The 21,621-nt window shown below is 45.9% G+C and overlaps 1 protein-coding gene across 3 annotated transcripts in view; it reads left to right on the plus strand.

Moving 5' to 3' along the window:
- The window catches only part of KDM6A (lysine demethylase 6A), a 1,084,836-nt gene that overhangs the window by 186,053 nt on the left and 877,162 nt on the right, over positions 1–21,621 (plus strand). For all 3 annotated transcript variants that reach the window (XM_085622961.1, XM_085622962.1, XM_085622963.1), the window contains exon 6: positions 10,977–11,097. In XM_085622961.1, coding sequence (XP_085479087.1) covers positions 10,977–11,097 — 121 coding nt within the window. The remainder of the gene's footprint in view (positions 1–10,976; positions 11,098–21,621) is intronic.

Consider the following 21,621-nt stretch of genomic DNA (forward strand, 5'->3'; position numbering starts at 1 on the left):
AACAGTCTAGGGGATGTGTATCATTATCATGGCACCAATACCAGAAACGTTTCCATTTCAGAGAATAGGTTTTCAGAGTAGAAGGAGCTCTTGCTTTTGCAAGTATATCCCTACATTTCTGCGGTAAGTCTAGCTCCTTGAACTCAGTGAGCTCAGAAGCCAAGCATGAAGCTGCAGAGGGCCCAGATGCGGGTGGAGAATCTGGCCCTTGCTCATTGTTAATAGAGTTGGAGACACTGGGAGACGAAATGGACTGCATTCTGAGTATAGGAGAAGCTCTGTGAACCAGTGCTGATGTGGCCACCGTGGGGCAATGAGAATCATTTGCACGGTTCCAGTTTGTTTTCTTAGAAGCCTCGGAATCAATGCAAAGGGAGAGAAAGCGTAAGCGAAAATCCCCGTCCATCTCCTCATGAAGGTGTTTCCCCAAGAGCCCTTCCCTGGATCCCAACTGTCATAAAATGGGCATTTGCGATTTATTTTGGAAGCAAAAAGATCCATGTTGGGTCTGCCCCACATCTGAAAAATGTGATCCAGTACTGACTGTTCCAGTTCCCATTTGTGGCAAGAATTTGATGTTCTGCTGAAAGTGTCTGGCAGAGTGTTTACTCCTGGCAGATGCTCAACCTTTATGGTAATGTGATGAGAGAGGAGCCATTTCCATATGGTCTGTGCTTCCTGAGATAGGATGTGAGAACGAGTACCTCCTTGCTTGTTTAGATAATGCATGCAAGTGGTGTTGTCGGTTCTTATGAGGACTGATGACCCCTGAATTCTTGGGAGAAAAGACTGTAGAGCCAGTAAAATTGCTCGAAGCTCCAGGAGGTTGATGTGCATTTTTGGCAATGCTTTTGACCGTTTCCCTCTTATGCAGAGATCTTGCAGGTGCGCACCCCATCCTTCGAGGGATGCGTCTGTAGTCAAAATGAATTCTGGCGGGGGAGAAAGAAAGGTAAACCCGGTCGAGACATTGCTGGAGCGCTGCCACCAAAGCAGAGCCACTCGCATGGCCGGGGTTATTCGTACCAGGTCGTCGAACAACCCTGTTATTTGAAGTCATTGACTGTCCAGTTCTTCTTGGATAGGACTCATTCTGAGATGTGCGTGAGGAACTAGGATTGCTGAGGACATTCCCAGAAAAGATTTTATCTTCCTCCCATAAGCGAATCTTCTTTTTCGTAGGTCTGACACTAGGGAAACCAGATGCAAATGTCTTTCTGCAGACAAGAATGCTTTGTCCTGGATAGTGTCCAAAACTGCTCCCAGAAACTGAATCCTTTGAGACTGAAGAACAACTGATTTTTGGGAGTTGAGAGACAGTCCCAGAGACTGAAACATGCGAAGGCAGGTGTGCGTTGCTTCTGAAGCCTGCCGAAAAGGAGCATTTATTAGCCAATCGTCCAGATATGGGAAAGGCTGCAACCCCCGCAGCCTGAGATTAGCCACAACCGGAGCAAGGCATTTTGTAAAAACTCTTGGAGCTGAACGCAGGCCAAAAGGGAGAACCTTGAACTGAAAATGCGCACCTGCCACCGTAAAACGGAGGAACTTTCGATGTTTGGGATGGATCGGGATGTGGAAGTATGCATTCTGCAGTTCTAGTGTTGTCATGAAGTCTGCATGGTCTAGGAGCTGTAGATTATTTTGAAGAGTAACCATGCGAAAAGATTTTGCAGGTATTCAACTTTCTCAGATCTAGGATTGGTCTCCATTCCTCTGACTTTTTCTTGATTAAAAAGAAACTGGAGTAAAAACCTCTTCCCACTTGGGAGCGAGGCACTCTTTCTATAGCTCCTTTTAGCAACATGCACCTTGCCTCTTTCCTGAGAAGAGCTAGATGTGGCGGATGCTTCTTTGAAGGTGGATGGGTAGGAGGGAGTTTTACAAATTCTAAGGTGTCCGAATTTGATTATTTCCAAGACCCATTTGTCCTAAGTCAGCCTTTCCCATTGTTTGAAATGACGAGAAATGTTTGGCGTCTTGATGAAGTGTGGCCGATCTGTGGCTGGTGTTGGGGAAACGTCACTGAATCCTCCCATTATCTCTGACCTGTTGGGTTTGTTTCCTCCTGTTCTGTTGTCTTTAAGCGGCAGTAGGAGGCGCTCTGTAAGATTGCTGTTGCTACCTAAATCGGATTATACTGGGGTTGGTACTTCTGGTAACCTCCACGAAAGGAGAAAGATCCTCTACCATGGGCGCCTTGAAAAGGAATCCTCCTGTATTGAAGAGTACCCAGGGCATTCGCAGTGTCTTTGTGTCTTTTAATGTCCTGCAAGGCATCCTCGATGTGCTTGCCAAAGAGCGCATCCCCATCAAAGGGCATGTTGAGAATTTTGCTTTGAATCTCCGGATGGAAAGTGGTCGATTTAAGCCAACCCTGGTAACGTAAGACCGCCGCTACAGCCAGTTGTCAGAACCCTAGGGAGGCTATATCAATGGAAATGTCTATAGTTTCCGATGCTGCTCTTTTCCACTCCAGAAGAATCTTTCTCGCTTCCTGCTTCTTATCCTCTGGTAAAAACTCAAGGTAAGGGGCAATTTCTGACCCCATTTGGCGGTCATTCCTCCCAAGGATTGCTAAAGAATTGGCGGCATGAATGGAAGTCAAAAACACAATGTGAATAAGGGTCACAGGGGAATTAATTAAGGACTGAAACAACTCCAATCCCCAATCAGTACCTAACAACTAACAGGAGATGCTCAGTCCGTTCAAGGGGAACAGACAGCCGCTGAACGCTGTGAAAAATACCAAAAGACCTCTTCAGATAGTTTGCTCATCACCTGGCCAGAGTTCAGAGTCCATCAGCCCACCCTTACTGGCAGAGCTTCGTCATCTGGGACTCTAGGAGATCTAGATCTAGGGCCACAGTCTTGAGCCACCAGGCCCTGCTGGGTACCTGACCTGATGCTCCTGGGAAAGACTCTTGCCAAGGTGTATGTTCAAACTATACGAACTCTAGTGACGTGCAGTGCTCCAGTGTAAGTGAAAAAAATGGCTACCTGGGCAAAAAATGTGTTTATTAAAAATTGTCCAAGTGTCATACTAAAAGAACCTAATAGTCTTGAAAAAATTGACTATTTCCTGGCTAAGTCTAATGCGGTCGACATGTTTCAGCCGAAATGGTCAATTGACCCGGCTTTCTTCAGGACCTGGATGTAATAAAGTAAAGGCTACTGCAGGATAAACACAATTCGTGCATAAAATCGTGTGAAACAATACTCATATAGGAAGTATAATAGTCAGGTAAGTCCGTGGCAATTGCCACCCTACCGGTACAAGCGAAACTCGTGCTTGACGGTAAGAGCTACCTCTTTTTTCCCAGCTTTATGTGGGAGAAAAACCTCACCTCACCCGGCTGACTGCTCGGAGATGGAGGCACCGCTCTGTCCGTCGGTACTTCATTCCAGACTGCGAGCTGTCAAGAGGCGCAGAGATCGGTGCCGATGGATTTCTCGACCTGCATTGAGTGGCCTGAGATTTGACCGAGTCAGGCCTAGGATAACCGGACATGCAAGCAGGGGCGTCATCCGGAGCTTTATATTTGTTATCAATCCTGAGAAGAATTGCCGGGACAGATCGAGGGTTCCTCATAATCTTGACGCCCTCTTCCCAGATATGATCGATTATGGGAATGGCGCAGACCGACTTTCTGCCCTGATCCTTAAAATCATAAAGGAAGCAGTCGGACTGGTTAACAGGCATAGTTAGGTGAAATTCAGTCGTTGCTCTCTCCATGACCGCATGAACACCTCTGATGTCCTCCGAAGGGGAATCAACTGTCTGAGGAATCCACCCATTCATCCACGGTTGTTGGCGACTTAGGGAGTTCGCCCTCTTCAGCAAGCGTTTCCTCATCATCCTGTACCCCTTGGTCTTGTGGTATAGGTTCAACATTTTGAGACCCATTATTTTGAGATCCGGCAGCCGGGACAGATTAACCTGAAGTATTCAAGACAGATGGAGTTGAAAACTGTCTTTGAACAGGGTTAGCCGCAGTCTGAAAACAAGCATGATAGTCTTTCAGCATAGCTGCGAAGTCCTCTACCAATGCTACGGGCATCTGCACCACAGGTTCCTGAGGAGGCAATAAGACTTGAAGCCTTTGCACTGTCTGATAAGGCTCATAATACTCTTCTTCCTCATCATCCTCCTTATAGTCAACATGAAGCTGAGAAGGGCTGCGTGCAGGGCTGACCAGCCCATCTTCCTCTGACTCTTATAAAAAATGGCTTGGAGGCAATGGAGAAATATATGAAGGGTCATGATAGTAGCCGCTCGCAGGCAGGAGCGTAGACTCTAATTTTGATGTCAAAATTGGAGTAACCTGCAGTGGAGTAGGCCTTTTCCGCGTGATCGACGAGATGACTATGGAAGGATGGACAGCAGAAGTTGATACTGATGTTAAAGTCGACGTCGTTGTCTACGCAAGACGTCATCGAAGTGGAAGTCGTTGATGACTGAAGCGTCGACGAGAGTTGAATCGTTGTCGGAGGGTGCGTCGACGAGAATGGAGCAGTCGTCGACTGAGGCGAATTAGACTTGGATCTTACCGGTTCTTCTTCCGTCGACGAACTCTGAGGCGGTTTCGTCCTCGACGAGGTCTTTTTTGATGACGACTATGATCTGAGAGGCTCTGACTGAGTCTTGGATTGTTTCAATGCCGTTTCTGATGGCATTTTTTACTTTTTCACACTTTTTCCCTCTGATAAAAGAAAGCTTCTCTTTTTTAGAGGAAGGGTGGCCAGTCTCATGATGTCTTTTTTGATGATTTGCCAGCTCTTTCAGGTGGATCTTCAGATTTATCTCTCTTCTTAGATGCTGGGAGGCTCTCAATAGCATCCTCTTCAGACACCACTCCAGATCTCACCTTCAATTACTCCAGCCAGATCAGTAGCCTGCCCTCTCTGTCCTTCAGGGTCTTTGAAGAGAAGATTCTACAAATCCTGTAGTCCTTGACTTTGAGAAGGATACAAACAGTTTATACATTTTTTGTGGGGATCCTCAAAATGTAGTCTTTTTCCCACAGGAACCACCAGCCAAGAATAATCCTTTCTTTGAAGATTCAGACATCCTGTATTCTGTGTTCAACAAACTTTGAGAAAAAAATGAGCAGAGCTCAGGTAAACTCCCTGTCACACGACGTGCGGTAGAAAATCTGAGGGACTTGTCTCTCTGTGGAGTGTTTGGCTAGGTTCCAAATTTGGTTCTTTTTTTTTTTTTTTTACAAAAGGCCAAGGATAGGCTAGTGTAGCCACCTTTTTGTCCAATATAGCCTATTGCATGGTATTTTACTACTCTTGTGTGTATATATATATATTATTGTACTGACTCGCAGATTTTAAACTGTCCCAACGCAGCTCTTCCCAGTCCCTCTTGGAAGATGCGAGGGCCTGTCTTTATTGCAGCCTTGCTTGCCTGACCTCGCCCGGATTATTAGATTTAATAGCGAAGACCAGGCTATTTTTTTTCAGTCTGCAGCCCTTATTGAACCACTTGTTTTTTGACTTGACACTTGGTTTGCATTTTTTCCTATGGTCAAGAAACAGATTACCAATCGAATCCATAGTTTCCTCAAAGACTTTGACTACAGCAGTATGGCCAGCCGTGTCCCTAGAGGCTATGGAAAGCCTGGGGGTCTGGTCAGCAAGGATTTTCTCGAGAGTGGCTAATTTTAAGTTACACAGAATGAATTTAGGCCACTTGAGGAACCTATTACAATTGGAGGGCAGGAGTACCTTGGTTGTCATTTGTATTCCAGATGAAGGGGTTTTCTCTTGCCTGTGCCACATCTCCCGCATACTGAGGGACAAAGGGTTATGGTCACTGTTAATTGATGGTATCACAGTCATATCAACAACAAGTTTCCATCCCCTCCTGTCGACCAGTATGTAATCAATTCTACTTTGGCAAGAGACCCTTTTAAAGGTATTTGCACCCGCTGGGTCAGAGATTGTACGCCCATTAGCAGCTCTTAGCCCGAATTCTATCGCTAGAGCGTTTATTTGGATAACAACCGGGGACCATCTTTTTACAGGCTTAAGAGATAGTAAGGGGATACCCCATCTAGTGTCCTCATCATGTGTTCCCAAGATATCGTCTGTAGCAAGCGGTTCAAATGAACAGTTAAAATCGCCGGCAACGAAAAGAAGGGAATCCGAGGGACAAGTAGAAAGCATATCTGAAAGAGCTGTGATAGTTGAAGATTTAGCGCCCCCTTGGGTTCCTCGTTCATGAACATTAAAGAATTCCCATATATAGTCGCTCTTGGTACATTTGATGGTAAGTCTCATTATATCTGGTGTAGAGCAGCTATTAAGGGTAATCCTAAGGTTAAGTTCTGCCCTAACCCATACCATGAGTCCGCCTAGGGGCGACCACGGCCAATTGAGATAGCTGGTACGAAAAAACAACAAAACCCCGGCTTGTACAATGGCTCGAGGCTCCAGGTTTCCTGGAACAAGCATAGATCATATCCCTCGATGAAATCATTCCAGTCTGGAAGAGAAAGCTTGCTGCGTAGACCTGCCACGTTCCAAGAAACAAGCTTAAAGTGACTAGAGAAATTTTCCCAGGGAATTAAGGCACTTGGGGGATGGTCTTGGTGATAATCAGTGCTAATAATGGGCCTCTGGGGTGAAATTGCCAAAGTGGATGATTCCAAACCTGGGTGTTCTGATGGTATAATGGCTTCTGGTGTACAGCAACCTGAGAGGGGCGGGGAGCTGCTTAGTATACCTCCACTGCCCTGCAGTCAGTCAACAGCCTCTAGGCTGCTGAATCGATTTTCCATAAAGATAGAATCTAAGGGTAGTGGGGGTGTAGGCCAGCCCCCTTGCGGGAATCCCCTCCTATTCCGGTGAACAAGCGTCCACGCGTCCGTGAAATGGCCAGGGGGATAAAAGTAGGTCAGGGGAAGGGCTCTGATGGATGCTCCTAGGCTAGGATATCTCCAGTTAGATGTACTCGACAATTTTGGGGTCATCGAAGTTAATTAAGATACAGTCCCCCCTTATATTCTTTGCCAAGTGGTCTACCCATGGGACCCTCCTAACCATGAGTATTTTACAGGCTTTGTGCTTTGGCAATGGTCTATTTTTGTTAAGCCAATGCACAACCCTGTTCCTCAAGGTTGTGGGGGACTCAACTTCGTTTTTGTCCAGTTCGGGGACCCCTGTTAAAATTACAACAAAAGGGGAAGTTTCAGGTGGCAAGTTAGGGATATTTGCCCCACTTGGGGTCCGGGGTACAGATATCCTGGCATCCTCTTTTGACTGGATTATGCTATGCTGGGTGGGTTTCCTGTGATCGGAAACTAGTATAGGCTCATTAATTACGGTTAATGCCTGTTCAGAGGATACTGCTGACTGAACTTGGTGGGCCACCGGGACTTTTTCTGCTCTAATATAATCCGATGTTTTCGGAGCCCCAGATTGATGAATATTATTTGAAGAAACAATCAATTCCCCAAGACCTTGTTCAATCCTAAGTAGATGTTGTTCGATCTTGTGTATTCTATCCTCCACAGGACGAAGGAGAAGCCTAATTGCATCATATATATCATATATATTCAATAGCTCAGGAGCCCTTCCCTCAACCACTTCACTTGTCCCCCCAATAACATCCTGGCACACCATTCTAGTGGGTAATAAATGGACTGGGGAAGCAACTTTATTTGCCAATACCGCCAATGTAGGCTGCTCGAAGGGAGCAGGAGGTATTTTAGGGTTTCCGGTATGGCTTACTGGTATTTGCTTTCTTCTGCTAATCTTGCCCTTCCCACCGTTGATGGAGGTACACCCTTGTTTATTTTTAGGAATTGCCCCGGGGTTTCTCTCTCGCAGCTGCCTAGTACTAGACTCTGTTAATTTCTCCTCGCCTGTTGCCGTCTGCCCCTAGCATAGCACAAAGAGTCAAAGGCCATGGACTGATCTTCCAAGGAAACAGCAGCAACTGTTCCACTGGGTAGCAGATCCAGGGCCGTAGAATCCATATCAGAACAAGTAATAGCAACACGATTGGTGGCTTGCTGTACAGGAGAGCGCGCATTGGCGAAATGACCCATAGAAGACCTCCTGGCCGCCGCAAGGTCCTGCGAGACTCGGCGTTCCAGGAGCGTAATTTCTTGGTCAATAACACAATTAACCTTTGTTATAAATTGGTCCATCGTTCCAGTGAGATGTAAGTTAGCCACTCTACCTTTAATATCTTTTGATGGCATATTAGAGGCCAGGAGGTTACGGTAGAAATCTTCTCAGAAGTAAACCTAATTAGAGAGGAGCCGGTTCCCAGCAAAAAGAGTAAGAAATAACCATCCAACTATGCAGCCTCACAACTGTATCCCTCGCATTAATTCTCATATAAATAGGAGAACAACAGTACCTTAACGCGTATGCTGAAGATGCGTTGTTAGGGGGGTTGCAAGGGATGCTGGGTGGAGTAGTTCTTTGAGGCCGTTCCCCTCACGGCGTTGAAAAACGAGGAAAGAAGCAAGATTCCCCCGCTGGTGAAGCCGTTCCCCTCACGGCAGGTAAGAGGTGGCAAGGGAGAGTATCACAAGCTCTCCTGGCGCGTCCCGCGCTGCGGTGGCACCCGGCGGCTTAAATGGTGTACCGGCGCGCCCAGGTGACGTCACCCGCAGCACCGGTTGCGAGGGATGCTGGGTGGAGTAGTTCTTTGAGGCCGTTCCCCTCACGGCGTTGAAAAACGAGGAAAGAAACAAGATTCCCCCGCTGGTGAAGCCGTTCCCCTCACGGCAGGTAAGAGGTGGCAAGGGAGAGTATCACAAGCTCTCCTGGCGCGTCCCGCGCTGCGGTGGCACCTGGCGGCTTAAATGGTGTACCGGCGCGCCCAGGTGACGTCACCCGCAGCGCCGGTTGCAAGGGATGCTGGGTGGAGTAGTTCTTTGAGGCCGTTCCCCTCACGGCGTTGAAAAACGAGGAAAGAAGCAAGATTCCCCCGCTGGTGAAGCCGTTCCCCTCACGGCAGGTAAGAGGTGGCAAGGGAGAGTATCACAAGCTCTCCTGGCGCGTCCCGCGCTGCGGTGGCACCCGGCGGCTTAAATGGTGTACCGGCGCGCCCAGGTGACGTCACCCGCAGCACCGGTTGCGAGGGATGCTGGGTGGAGTAGTTCTTTGAGGCCGTTCCCCTCACGGCGTTGAAAAACGAGGAAATAAACAAGATTCCCCCGCTGGTGAAGCCGTTCCCCTCACGGCAGGTAAGAGGTGGCAAGGGAGAGTATCATAAGCTCTCCTGGCGCTTCCCCCTATGTGCTCTACGCCTAGTCCATTTCGCATGTTTTCTCAGAAATTTAAGGATTGATCCCATCCCTGTATGTCCCTCGGTCAATACACCCACGTTGTATCACAGAAGAGTATGTAAAATGCAACAATATCTAACCTCCCTCCATAACAATTAGCTTGTAACCTTCCCGCTGAGGAAGTCGTCTGCCATACAAGCATTATAGCACAAAGATGGTAAAATGCAGTATGATCTAGTACCCCTTCATAGCAATTAACTTGTAACCCTTCAGTTCAATAAGTAATTTGCTGTCTGTGGTGTCAGAGGGGAAGAGCGGCTGACTATTGTCTGATTCAGAATGAATCGTGTTGCCCGATGAGGATTCTTCATCTGTAAGTGGGCGTGCTTCCCGAAGTGTGGCTGCAGACAGTATGGCTGCCCAATGACCCTCCAGCATCTGTTAGGGAGTGGGCAATAGGTCCTCGCGGCATCTCTGCTTTCTGTGTCAAGACATAGTCTGTAGTCTCTGTGTAGCCTGTTCGGCAGGGAGCTTGAGGGCCGCACCAACAGGGAGGTCGGAGAATGTGTGTTATTCCCATGCCTCAGAAGGAGTGTCGAAAAATAACTTTTTTGGTCATGAATGATTTTGAGCCTGGCTGGGTATAGTAGGGCATATTTCGAATTCAGGTATTGAAGGTGTTTGATCCCTTGATACGAGGCACGCTGCTCCTGGACGTGTGGGTGCAGTCCGGGCACAAATAAACACCTGTTGTGTCTGATCTGTGCCTTTTCACTTGCAATGCAGAGAATCACGTCACGATCCCTGTAGTTGAATATTCTGGCTACTATATGGTGAGGGGGCACCCCCAGGTTTTGGATCAAGTTGACTGTTGCACAGTGATTAATTTCCCACATCTCTGCTTTGCTTAGGTACCCTGAGTGGGCAAGGTAGATACTGCAAATATATCCGAGCAACCCATATTGTCAATCAGTTGACTGAGTTGTAATTTAACTCTAGTAGTGAGGTTGTCCGATTCCCAACCATAGAAACTAAACGTAAAAGTAAATTGCTGTCTACAATTTGTTGCTTTTGACGTTAAACCTAGTGTTTGTAGTTGAAACTTGTATTTTCGGGGTTACCATAATGCGGGGGGGGGGGGGGGGGGTCCTCTGAGCTTTAAGAGGTGCAGAAGCCTGATGGGTTTCTCATTTGTGCCTTATTTTAACATCCCTACTTCTTCTCTAGGTACATTGATATTTTTATAGTTGCACATTCGACCATGATTTTTCTGTTAATAGTTACTTTGTCCTCTTTGAGTACACCTTAATGGCTCACACAAGCTACCAATGAATGTCTGGAGTCTGGAGTGACTTCTTGGATTTACAGTTGAAGTGGTCTTGAGGCACCAGTGGCAAATTACAAAGCACCGTAGGTATACAGGAGAGTATCTACTGGTTGCCCCCCAGTTTCCGTGAAGTAGCCTTATGTAACCAGCAGCTACAAAACTTATTTGTGCCTTTTATAGAAGTAATGGACAGTGCTTTTTTATGTTTTCTTCAAGTTAGTCTTGTTTATTTGTGCAGATTCGATAAATAAAAAAAAAACTTGTTCCTTCATACCTATCTGCATATATTTCATTATAACTTCTATAGAAGTGTTATCCGTGTGTATCTTCTGGTTAATGTATTGAAGAATAAAGCAGAAAAACATTACTCTTTTTAAACCTTTTTATTACAGGGCAATCCGAGCATTTCAGGAGGTGCTTTATATCGACCCCAGTTTTTGTCAAGCCAAGGAAATTCATTTGCGACTTGGATTGATGTTTAAAGCGAACACCGACTATGAGTCTAGCTTAAAGGTAGGTGTTGTATCTTTTTTGTCTGTAATTTGAAGTTACTGTGCAGAATATCTTAGTGATGTATTTAAGACTAAAATATTTACTAGTTGTAATACTTTTCTCACCCCGCCCCTAAGCTTTTTTAGGCTTTGGAACTGCATGGGCTAGAAAAATGAACAAATAAGTGTTCACATAATGGGATCATCACATGGGGAGGTTCATCTCAGGTGTTCTTCCCTCAAGAATATTTTTGGGAAATGTGGCTTACTGAAAAGTGCAACCCCCATCAGTTTAGTACACTTCTGATGCAATAGCCTCCCCTACCCCGCCTCTTCTTCTGTGCAGTGGACACTATAATATAGTGTTACTTGGCCATGTATTCTAGAAGATGTCGCACATTAGATTGCTCATCTCCAGAAGGTACCTCAGCAAGTGTAGGTAATGTGCTCCATAGGACGCACATTCCAAAAACAAACTAGCCTAATTTTCTCATTTGCGTTTTGTTTATCCTACCTACTTGCATTTGCTAGTTTAGCCACTGTGAATTATTCAACACATAAATCCCAACATCCATTGACATTCCTTCTCTCTCAAAATCTCCAGATAGGGTTATCTCTTGGCAATGTAGTCTTGAGAGATTACACAAATAGTCTCCGTCACGTCCTACCAATAAGTGGCTAGTTTTGGACATTCCTACTTTATAAAAATGCCCCTCTACCCACAGTTTCTCCATCATTTCTCTGATTTAGTTAGACTTCTTAAGCCTGACTGGGGTGTAATGCCATATGTGTTATACTTTGTTTCTATACTAAGGGAACTTCATTAATATTCATAAACACTGAATAAGTCTAATGGAATTGCAGGATTCCAGAACACCTTTAAAAACAGAGATTGATAATTCTCAGAAAAAAAAATCATAATTTTTTTTTTTTTAAAGCAGATTTGTAGGAAAATGCCAATCCCCCCAACACATAATCTGCCCTTTTTTGAATTTTTCTCATAAATATTGAACTAAATTATGCTCATTATGTTAAGTTTTTTGCAATGTTTTACTGTCTTCAGCTACAAATTTAATTTTCAGAGGTAATTGTAGCTGTCTTTCAACTCCGGTTCTTTTTGTCCGAGTGTCCTGGACATGACACAAATTTGGTAGACTAGGAATCAGTATGGATTCGTTTTTCTACAGTTGCCAAATTGTTTTTTCTTTCTTCGCTTGCTCATTTTCTGTGTATAAAATTAGTTTGTTTTTTCTTCGTGTTTGAAACCTGTCAGTACAGTTATCCATGTCCACGGTAACTCAGACAGTTATGCAATTCTAACAGATGGTACTGCTGACCTTAAAAACACAGGACTCAGCAACTGGGGGCAATGTTGTATGAAAGTGACTCGTTTGGGTGGTGGATTAGGAGAATACACATTTTAAATTCTACCTTTTGTGCAGTGATAATCCCGGTCGTCTGATCAACATCTGGTCTGTTACCTGTCTTTTGAGGTACCACAGTGAAAGCTTGTGTTCGATTTGTGACACCTTTCGGTCCAAGAAAACTGTCTGGAATGGACATGACTCTACCAGATCAATATTGTTGCGCCCTGGATGCTGCGACTAATAAATCTACAAGGCAGGTCAATACTAGCTTGCTACTTCACCTCCATACCTGCTAACGATCTTTTACTTTAGACCTGACGTGCATCAGAATCTCATTAGTGTGCCATTTGACTGAGCATCTTCTGACACAAGTCAACAGGGCGTTACAGGAAATAAAATGTGCTTTCACCGGTAAGGCGATGTGTGTGTTTTCCAGCAGAGAGAGTCAGAATTTTGCAGGCCACATGCCAACTTGAAGCTGGCAAAGGTATCATCTGAACCTCGTGTTCAATACCAACCACATCAGCTGCCCTTTTCAGGATTCCAGTAGCCCAAGCACCAATACTAAAGAGATCGCTACAGTGAAGCAAATGTGGCGGCAACAGAGCTGCTCATGGGTGAGGCTCCTCTGCTGTTAAAGTATGGCAAACTGGTCATTTCCACCTACCACTCTGTGACTCTCGGGGGATGACTAAAGACCTACCTGCTGCAGTGCAACTTGAGACCAGGAGGGTATTTTCCATTGTCACCCATTTCTGTGTCTGAGTTTCACTCCACCCCACCCGCAAACCATCCTAGCCGTACAACATGACTCCTGCATGTCTGGTGGTTGTGGCATTCATCTCTGCTGTATATTCATGCCTTTTCATATTTGAACAGAGGGAAGAGGTCGGGCACAAAATCGTGCTCACTCTTAGTATATTATTTCCCTTCTACATCAGTTCTGTTTCTCTTGTCAAAAATAAAAAGTCTTATCTCACTCCATAGTTGTCGCATGCATTTCTAGAAGCTACACTCAAGGCAGAGCAAGGCAGAGCAAGGCAGAGTGATGGGCAAAGCTTAATTCAACTCAGTGACGTTGAGCATTTCAAAAGCTGCTTCCCCATCACCATATATTGCATCCTGCAGCAGTGAGAATGAACTTGGAATTGTTAGGAGTGATGCCCTTTTGTATTGCTCTGGTACCAAATGGAAGAATACACATGCATCTACTTTACGGATGTCTGTCACTTCAGTGGTCACTGGATTGGCAAGATCTAGTGTTGGCAGGGTCCAGTGTACAGCACAAACTGCAGTGATGAAACTCAAGAATCTTATTACTGGGCACATTGTTGGTGGACCCACAGCCCCATATGACCATCAAGATGGATGACTCATTGGTGGGTTTCACAAATGTCCAGCCTCACAGTTGTGTTGTCTCCAAGGCAGTCTTTCACATCTGTGTTTGGAGCTCCTGGCTTTCGATCTACCCTTTTGATCTTTTCTACCATACATATGACAGCAAGTTTATTCACACAGATAACAGGACTGTAATGTACTATTTAATTTTTTTTTTCAAAAAAGGGAAACTCACCTTCACTGTCACAGCTTGTACAACAGATCTTGCATTGGGATCTATGCCCTCTGCTATTCCTGCTGGTGAATCATCTCCCAGGCCTGGATTATAAATATTCAGATCTCCTTTGCAGGAAATCACGCATAAATGGGAAATAAATTCACCAGTGGAAATAAATCACCAGTGTCCTTTGTTTATCCTTACCAACAGTTGACCTGGTAACCACTAGAGGGAATGCAAAATGCCAAGATGTCACCTGCAGGTAACCTTACATGCTGTCACAGGGCACTGTTCTAGTCATCAGTTTAAGAGGGATATTTACGTATGCTTTCCTTGGATTTCAAATGTATTCTGTAAAATGCTGCACTTATCCACAACATTTGTGCGTCTGTGTCACTTATGCTCGTAGCTCTCACATGGGCAAGACAACTGAGGTTCTCCTGCTTCTTGAAAAGTCCATTCTTCTGATAGACTTCTAACCATAGATTCCTCACGTTAGAATATTCGTCAGACTGGATCCAGAAAATTCAGACCTAAGCGGCCTACATAGGTGTTTTACATGTGGGCTGGCCACAGTTGCTTTCCTTCTGGGGCTCCAGACTGAGTCCCCAGGTCTCTGACTTTTTCCCTTTACGTTTCAAGGTATTTTTGTCACAACATTTTACATCATTGTGCAAGAGACATGATCCCCCCCAACAGGTTGACAGGGTTTTAAGCTTATGTGGTATGTCACAGGCAAATGTCTGCCACTGATCCCCAATTTTGTGTGGTTCTTGAAGGTTATTTTGAGGAGTGCGCCCGGATGCATCTGAAAGCCATATGGGATTGGAAGGTGAAGCTTTTCATCACCTGACACTGCAGTGCCCATTGTCGGTCGAAGTCACAGGGACAGGGCTGTTCTCGATCATGTAACCGGTTTCTGGATTACTCATCATCGAGGGCCTATTCTTCAGGGGAGTCTCGCGAGAAGAAAAAAGTCCAAATGGGATTCTATCCTGTCGCACCACTCCAAATCTCCTCACCCCGAGAACATTGCGCCTTCAGGACTTGCTCCAGAAGTCCTTCGGCAGAGACTGTCCCCAATTCTGTCCTGTACCAGACCTCATTTCCCATGCCCAATGCTACTCCTGCTAAGGAGTTTCAGGAGGCTATGACACTCCGGTTTGCGCAGCAGACTCCTTCTGGGATACCATCGGGCCTCTTTGGGTCGAGAGGTCTACCAACTGGGTCCATTCCGGTGGGACCTCTCTTTGGGCCTAATGGGTCTTGGAGTATATTCCCAGATCCGTGCTGACGCAGGCACTGTTGCAATGCCCGGCGCCGTACCCCACTATGAGGTGTGATCCGCCAATGCAGGCTTCACCAGTGCCGGATGTTCCAACCGTGGCCCTGTCTTGCTCTGAGGCATGAATTATGGCCTTAGTCCTTCTTATGATGTGTGAGGGGGCTCCTGGTATCCTTTCCCAGGCCATGCTAGATGGCTGTGATGCGTCAATGTTTTTTTATCCATTGTGGCCTTGCTAATTCAGAATCCTTGGGCTGAGCTACTGTGACCGGTGTTGCCATCTGATGATCTGCTTGAATGTGTTCCACTGGTTTAGCGGGTGATAACTAACCCACATTTATGGACATGCCCTTCGAGGGGTCCCGCCTCTTCTGTGATGAGGTGGATTCTGCGCTGGGCACTTTAACAGCTCCCTTTGATTGTCCGCTTCTCTGTACCAAACGCCTGTGCAGTTTCGTTCCTTGCATGGCTTTGGCAGCGGGCCTAATTTTGACCCCCAGTCCAACAGTCCTCACTCCTTTTGTAGTTGAGGACTCCATAGGCACGTGGGCAGCAGGCCCAGTCCACATGGTATTAATGCGCTTGGGCATCGACTCCATTGTTAGATTGTTTTCTTTCTTAACGATAGGTCAGGCCACTCAGGTTACAGTTAGGAACTCACTGAGGATGAGATTCTTCTTGAAAGACTAGTCTAGAGGACAGGCTACTGGCCATAGAAAGGGAAAGGGCTGAGGTGGGTGTAGCATCCATGAATGGTGTCAGCAAGTAATAAATAGGGACCGAGAGGAAACCTTTGAAATTAAAATCCCCAAAGGGATTGTGCTCAGTTATGTAGAGGGTGATATCACTAAATGGTTTACAGCCTTTGAGAGGGCTTGTGAATTGAGAAAGCTCACCCAAAAGTATTGGGGATCTCTACTCTGGGAGTTGTTCCAGGATAGACTCCTGACACTTAACAAGGCAGCTGCTGAGTCCTATTACCTCATGAAGGATACCCTGATTTAGGGCTTTGGACTCACCACTGAGGAGTACAAGATTACGTTCAGTGAGACTCTAAACAAATTGTCAGACCTGGGCAGATTTTGTTGACTTCTCAATCTTAACACTAGGTGGCTGGTTGAAAGGTAACTAGGTGCAAGACTATGATGGGCTTTGAAAATTAATTATGAAAGAGAATGTTAAGTAACTGTTTCCAAAGGGACAGCTCCCTCAAAGCCTTGCTCAACAGGACTCCTAATACACCAACAAATTCAACAAAAGGTTGTAGAAAGTCTGTCAAAAAATGACAGGGGGTAGCTCCCTTCAATGGATCGGCAAAGTGTGGCGCTGAAAGAAAAGAGCAGACGTCGGCGCGCCAGAGTGATGGTTATATTGACGATGCAGATGTCACCACGACGACTAACACGCCGACGACACGCTGAACCAACTGACACCTACCAGCATGCAGGGGTACTGCTAAGAAAAATCTTCTGGATCCAGTCTGATGCCTGGAAGTTCGAAGGTAAGGAATCTGCAGCTAGATCATGTCTCAACCAGACAAGACGTTACCGAAGGTAAGTAACTTGTCCATCAGTACTTGGTTGATTCGAGTCTAGTCTCTCCCCAAGAATTGGGAAAGAAGGACAACTTTTGGCTTAAGACTCCGGTATCCATAAAGTCTGATGGAGGGACAGACCAAAAAAAAGAGGTATCTAATCCCCCCCCCCCCCCCCCCCCCCCCCCCCCCCGCCCAGTCTAAAGATAAAACCAATGAGTCCCCTAAAGGTCCCCAAAAACCTGTTCAGGACAGTGGGCACAGGGACAATACACTGTCCAAGAGTGGGTACCAGGGTGAAAACTAAGATCCCAAGAAGGCTCGGTACTTTCATTGTAATACCAATGGCCCCTGAACTGGAGACCCAACCTGTCCCAAAAAGGCTCCCTCTAGTGCACCTGTATATCCTACTGCAGTGTTAAGTCTCCAGATGGGATCCTTTGTGTGCCCTGACCATGTCAGAGAGCCCTTCGAAGCCACTTCAGTCTCAGAGGGTGAGTTGGATGTAGATGCCCTGGCTGTCTTGCCAGTAACCTATCGAAATGCAGACAACGGCCACATATGAGGTAACAGTGCAAGCACTGTGGGATACAGGTGCAAACGTCACCATGGTGACTGAAAAACAATGTCCCCAGAGCAGTACTTGACTGGAGAAACCTATCCAATCATCAATGCTGACAAACTAAGGTCCATCCAAATGCAGTGGTGTCCTTAGAATGGGGAGGGGTAAGTGGCCAAAAGGTCGTATCCTCTGCAATTTCTTAAACCTGTCTGCTAGTAAATTATCCGGAGTCCTCTGTTTGGGTTGAGGTAGAGCGGAGGTCCCATGCAGCCATGCTGGGATTATCTGAATGGGGGGGTTGTGTGAAAACCAGAGTGCCAAGCCCAGGGTGAAAGAGGAGCTGGAGCCTGGGTTAATGGTCAGTCCTCCACGAGAAATGGTAAGAAGTTTGGGAAATCAACTTCTGAACAGCCACAAGCTCAAGTCCCCTCTCCTCCGGGAGAAGAACTGTTAGCCCCAGGGGGAACTGAGCCCATGAACTCTGGCCTTACACAGCAGAGCTCCTAGGTCCAGGGGGACCCTTTAGGGAAGAGTTGTGCCAGGGACAGCGGACTTCTCCCACTCTTAAGAGCATGAGACAGCAAGCTGCTGGCCAGGAAAAGGTGAATGGCTCACACTGAACCTATTGGGAGGAGGGATACCTGTACACAGAGGCCAGAGACCTCAAACGTGGTGCCACTTGGAGAGGAGTAGCGCCTCAGCAGTACAGAGTTTTCTTACTTGGGGTTCACTTTGAAATGGTATGGGTTGACTTTGTTGGCCCCCTTGACCCTCCAACAGCCTCCGGGAACAGAGTAATACTGATGGTAGTGGATCGTTCCTACAGCTACCCTGAAACCATTCAACTTAGTACTGTCACTGCTTCAATTTCCAGGGCAGTGGGTTTTCCTAAGGTGGTGGTGTCGGACAGAGGTAGTAACCTCATGTCTGGTTACGTAAAGACCACGTGGAATGAGTGTGGGGTGAATTACAAATTCAATACCACATATCATCCACAGACCAGTGGGTTAGTTGAGAGATTCAACAATACCATTAAAGGCATGATAATGGGCCTCCCTTAAAAACTTGGAAGGAGATGGGATGTCTTTTTGCCATGCTGCTTTTTGTCTACAGAGAAGTACCACATCTGTCTATCCCATCTTAGACCTGAGGTACCTCAACAAATGTATAAAGACTCAAAGGTTCAAGAAAACAACTCTGCAAGAGAGGATACCTCAACTGCTACAAGGGTACTACATTGTTACTAAAGAATTAAAGGACTCCTATTTGCACTTCCCCCATGAACAACAAGCACAAAAACCTCCTAAGATTTGTGGTCAACAAAAGAAACTACCAATTCAAAGTGCTAGCATTCGGTTTAAAGTCAGCACCAAGGGTATGCGCAAAGTGCCTTGCAGCAGTGGCCACTTACCTAAGAAGGCAGGGAATCCATGTATATATGTACTTAGATGACAGGCTACTAAGGGCAAACTCGTACAGAGTCTACAAGCAACATATACATCGGGTGATAGATACACTAGTCCAGCTCGGTTTCTCCATACACTGGGAGAAATCTTCCAGAACAGGAAAAGGTGTTCTTGGGAGCGAAAATAAGCGCAGTATTGGGGAAGGTGTTCCTGAGTGAAAAACGAAGAACCGTCTTACTGAAGGAAACACAGCTATACCGGAAGGGGCAAGCTCTGACAATGAGGACAGTGCATGAAGCCATCATCCCGAGCAGTTTCCCCATTCACTTAATCCCCAACATTCGCCTACACATGAGACCATTCCAGGAATGGCTTTAAGAACTATGGTCACAAGCAACAGGAAGTTGGGAAGATCTAGTGGCTGTCAAAGGATACAGGAGGAGATTGCATGGTGGAACAAGACACATATCACACGGGAGACCTTTTACACAACCAACTCCCAACCATGACCATAATGACAGATGCCTCCCAGATGGGATGGGGAGCTCACATGAACAACCTCAAAGTAAGGGGACTGGGGACAGAGCAGGATGCAAAACAGCACATCAACTTCCTGGAATTAAAAACACAGTCAGCCAATTTAAGTCCTACTGGGCAACACAACCATAGCAATGCAAACAGGGTGGCATGGGTCCTGTGAAGAAGCAATAAAACTCTGTTGTTGAGCTAAGGCTCATTACATGTTGCTCGTTTTCAACTACCTTGAGGGTCCGCTGGATATGAGGGCCTTCAACCTTAGTAGACCCCACCTTGCTGACCATGAGTGGTACTTACACCCAGAGGAGGTGGTTATCTGCACCTTTTGGGGCACTACTTTGGTAGACCCTTTTTTCTGCCTGAAAGAATGCAGACTGACGCTGTTCTGCATACTCCAATTTCCATTGAGTGGAGCTCTAGGAGATACTTTAAGTCCAAAGTGTGATTTACCCCTCCATTATGCTTTTGTTGACATTGCTCTGATTCTTAAAATTAATCACGACTGTGCGCAGATGATCTTGATCGCTCTGGACTGGCAGCAGACAGTATGGTACATTGACCTGCTCCACTTGTCACTGCGTATTCCTCTTGTGCCTGGAGCAGAGCTCCTTTTGCAGTTGGATCAACATGTGTTAAATCCTAACCTCTAGGGCTTCCACAGTCATGACTGGTGATTTAGCATGGCAACCTTTGGAGGTGGTGTGCTTCATCTGAACAACATGTCATCCCTCATTGAAATCTGTTTACTCTGTACTTTGATCCCCATTTGTGTCTTATACTGTGGATAATATTGATCCCCTTAAATATTGTCTTTTTGGTATGTTGCGCTTTGCTCATTGTTTAGCCGAGCAAATCCTTTTAGTGGACACGTTATCTCCCAGCCCTGTCAGCTTTCTTTTGCTTCCCTGACCAACCTTTGCTTTTCAAGCCCCCAATTCGAATGTGGTCTCTTACAGAGTTGACATGTTTCCTCCTTTACTGTTGATAATGTCTAACTGGGACTTTAACTTGGTGCTCACTTTCATCTTAGGATTTCAGTTCAAACCGATGCATCGCTACCCCTTTGTGGCTGTTGACTATTAAGACGGTGTTTCTGATTGCTGTCAGATAGGCTCAGTGCGCTGCAGGCCTTTTCTCTTTGTCCTCCCTTTACTAATTTCTTCCTAAGTAAGCTGGTCCTCAAAACCCACTTCATTCCACCAAGGAGGAGAAGATATTCCATTGCTAGGAACCTCACAGGACCTTCGGCTTGTATGTCTGCAGGACCCGGCAATACCAGATTTATGATCAGCTTTTCTGGTTTCAAGAAGGGCAGATCTATTAAGAAGACACTTTCAAGATGGTTTGTGTTGTGCATTAAGAAATTTTACTCTTGCCAAAAATAAGGCGCATAAAGGCATCGGGCCCATTCTCCCCATGGTAATGGCTACTTTGGCAATGTCCAGAGGTGTTCTGTTGCAATGTCCAGACATGTTCTGGTCTTGCACAGTGGATTTCACGCCTTCACCAGACATTATTGCATTGATTCAGAAGTGTGTTGGGGTGGCAGGTTTGCTTTCTGGAGGACTTTTTGGTTTAATCATCTCCTCAGACCCATCAGGAACTAATTAATGCCTGGGCATGCATTCAAGAGGTGAAGAAACTACAAATAGAACTATCCCTTAGGAGAGCAAGTTACTACCTTCAGTAACGATCTTTCTGGGGGATACTCACAGAACCCATCAGTCTCCCCTTTCTGAGGGCTAATCATTGTTCATCAATAATATTCCAAGTTATTCTTGGTGCACTGCCGAAAAGTGTCACATTTTTAAGTTTTGGAGTTGCTTCGAAGGGGCTGAAAAAACCCCAGACAAATTGATGTCAGTGCGCTGTGATGATGCAATGTCAATTCAGTGCTGAGCACCATCCAGTGGCACAGGAGAACTGTTCTGACATTTTCCCCCAGATTTATGTTGGTACCTGGATGAGAAGAGGTGAAGAATCTGAAGGTAGAGAGTATGCACCAGAAAGATTATTTGAGAACTTGTATGAAACGATGAGGAGCCCATGTGTTAATATATCAGCTTGGAAGTGGTACCCTTGGAGTACATTTATCACATTACTAGGATGGAACTAATGTCTCAATTCATTCCTCCCAACTCCCATTCTGCTTTAGATGATAGCACGGACAGTGTAGTATCCCAGCACAAAAGGGAGTTCGATTAATTTTCCATCGAGGAACGCACAGAAGAGCTAGCACTGGTCGTTGGCAATTACTATTAGTTTAGTGTCTTCAACTCCCTGGCCATCATGGAAATCAA

Source organism: Triturus cristatus, chromosome 8 (genome assembly GCF_964204655.1).
Source record: "Triturus cristatus chromosome 8, aTriCri1.1, whole genome shotgun sequence".
Classification (NCBI taxonomy): domain Eukaryota; kingdom Metazoa; phylum Chordata; class Amphibia; order Caudata; family Salamandridae; genus Triturus; species Triturus cristatus.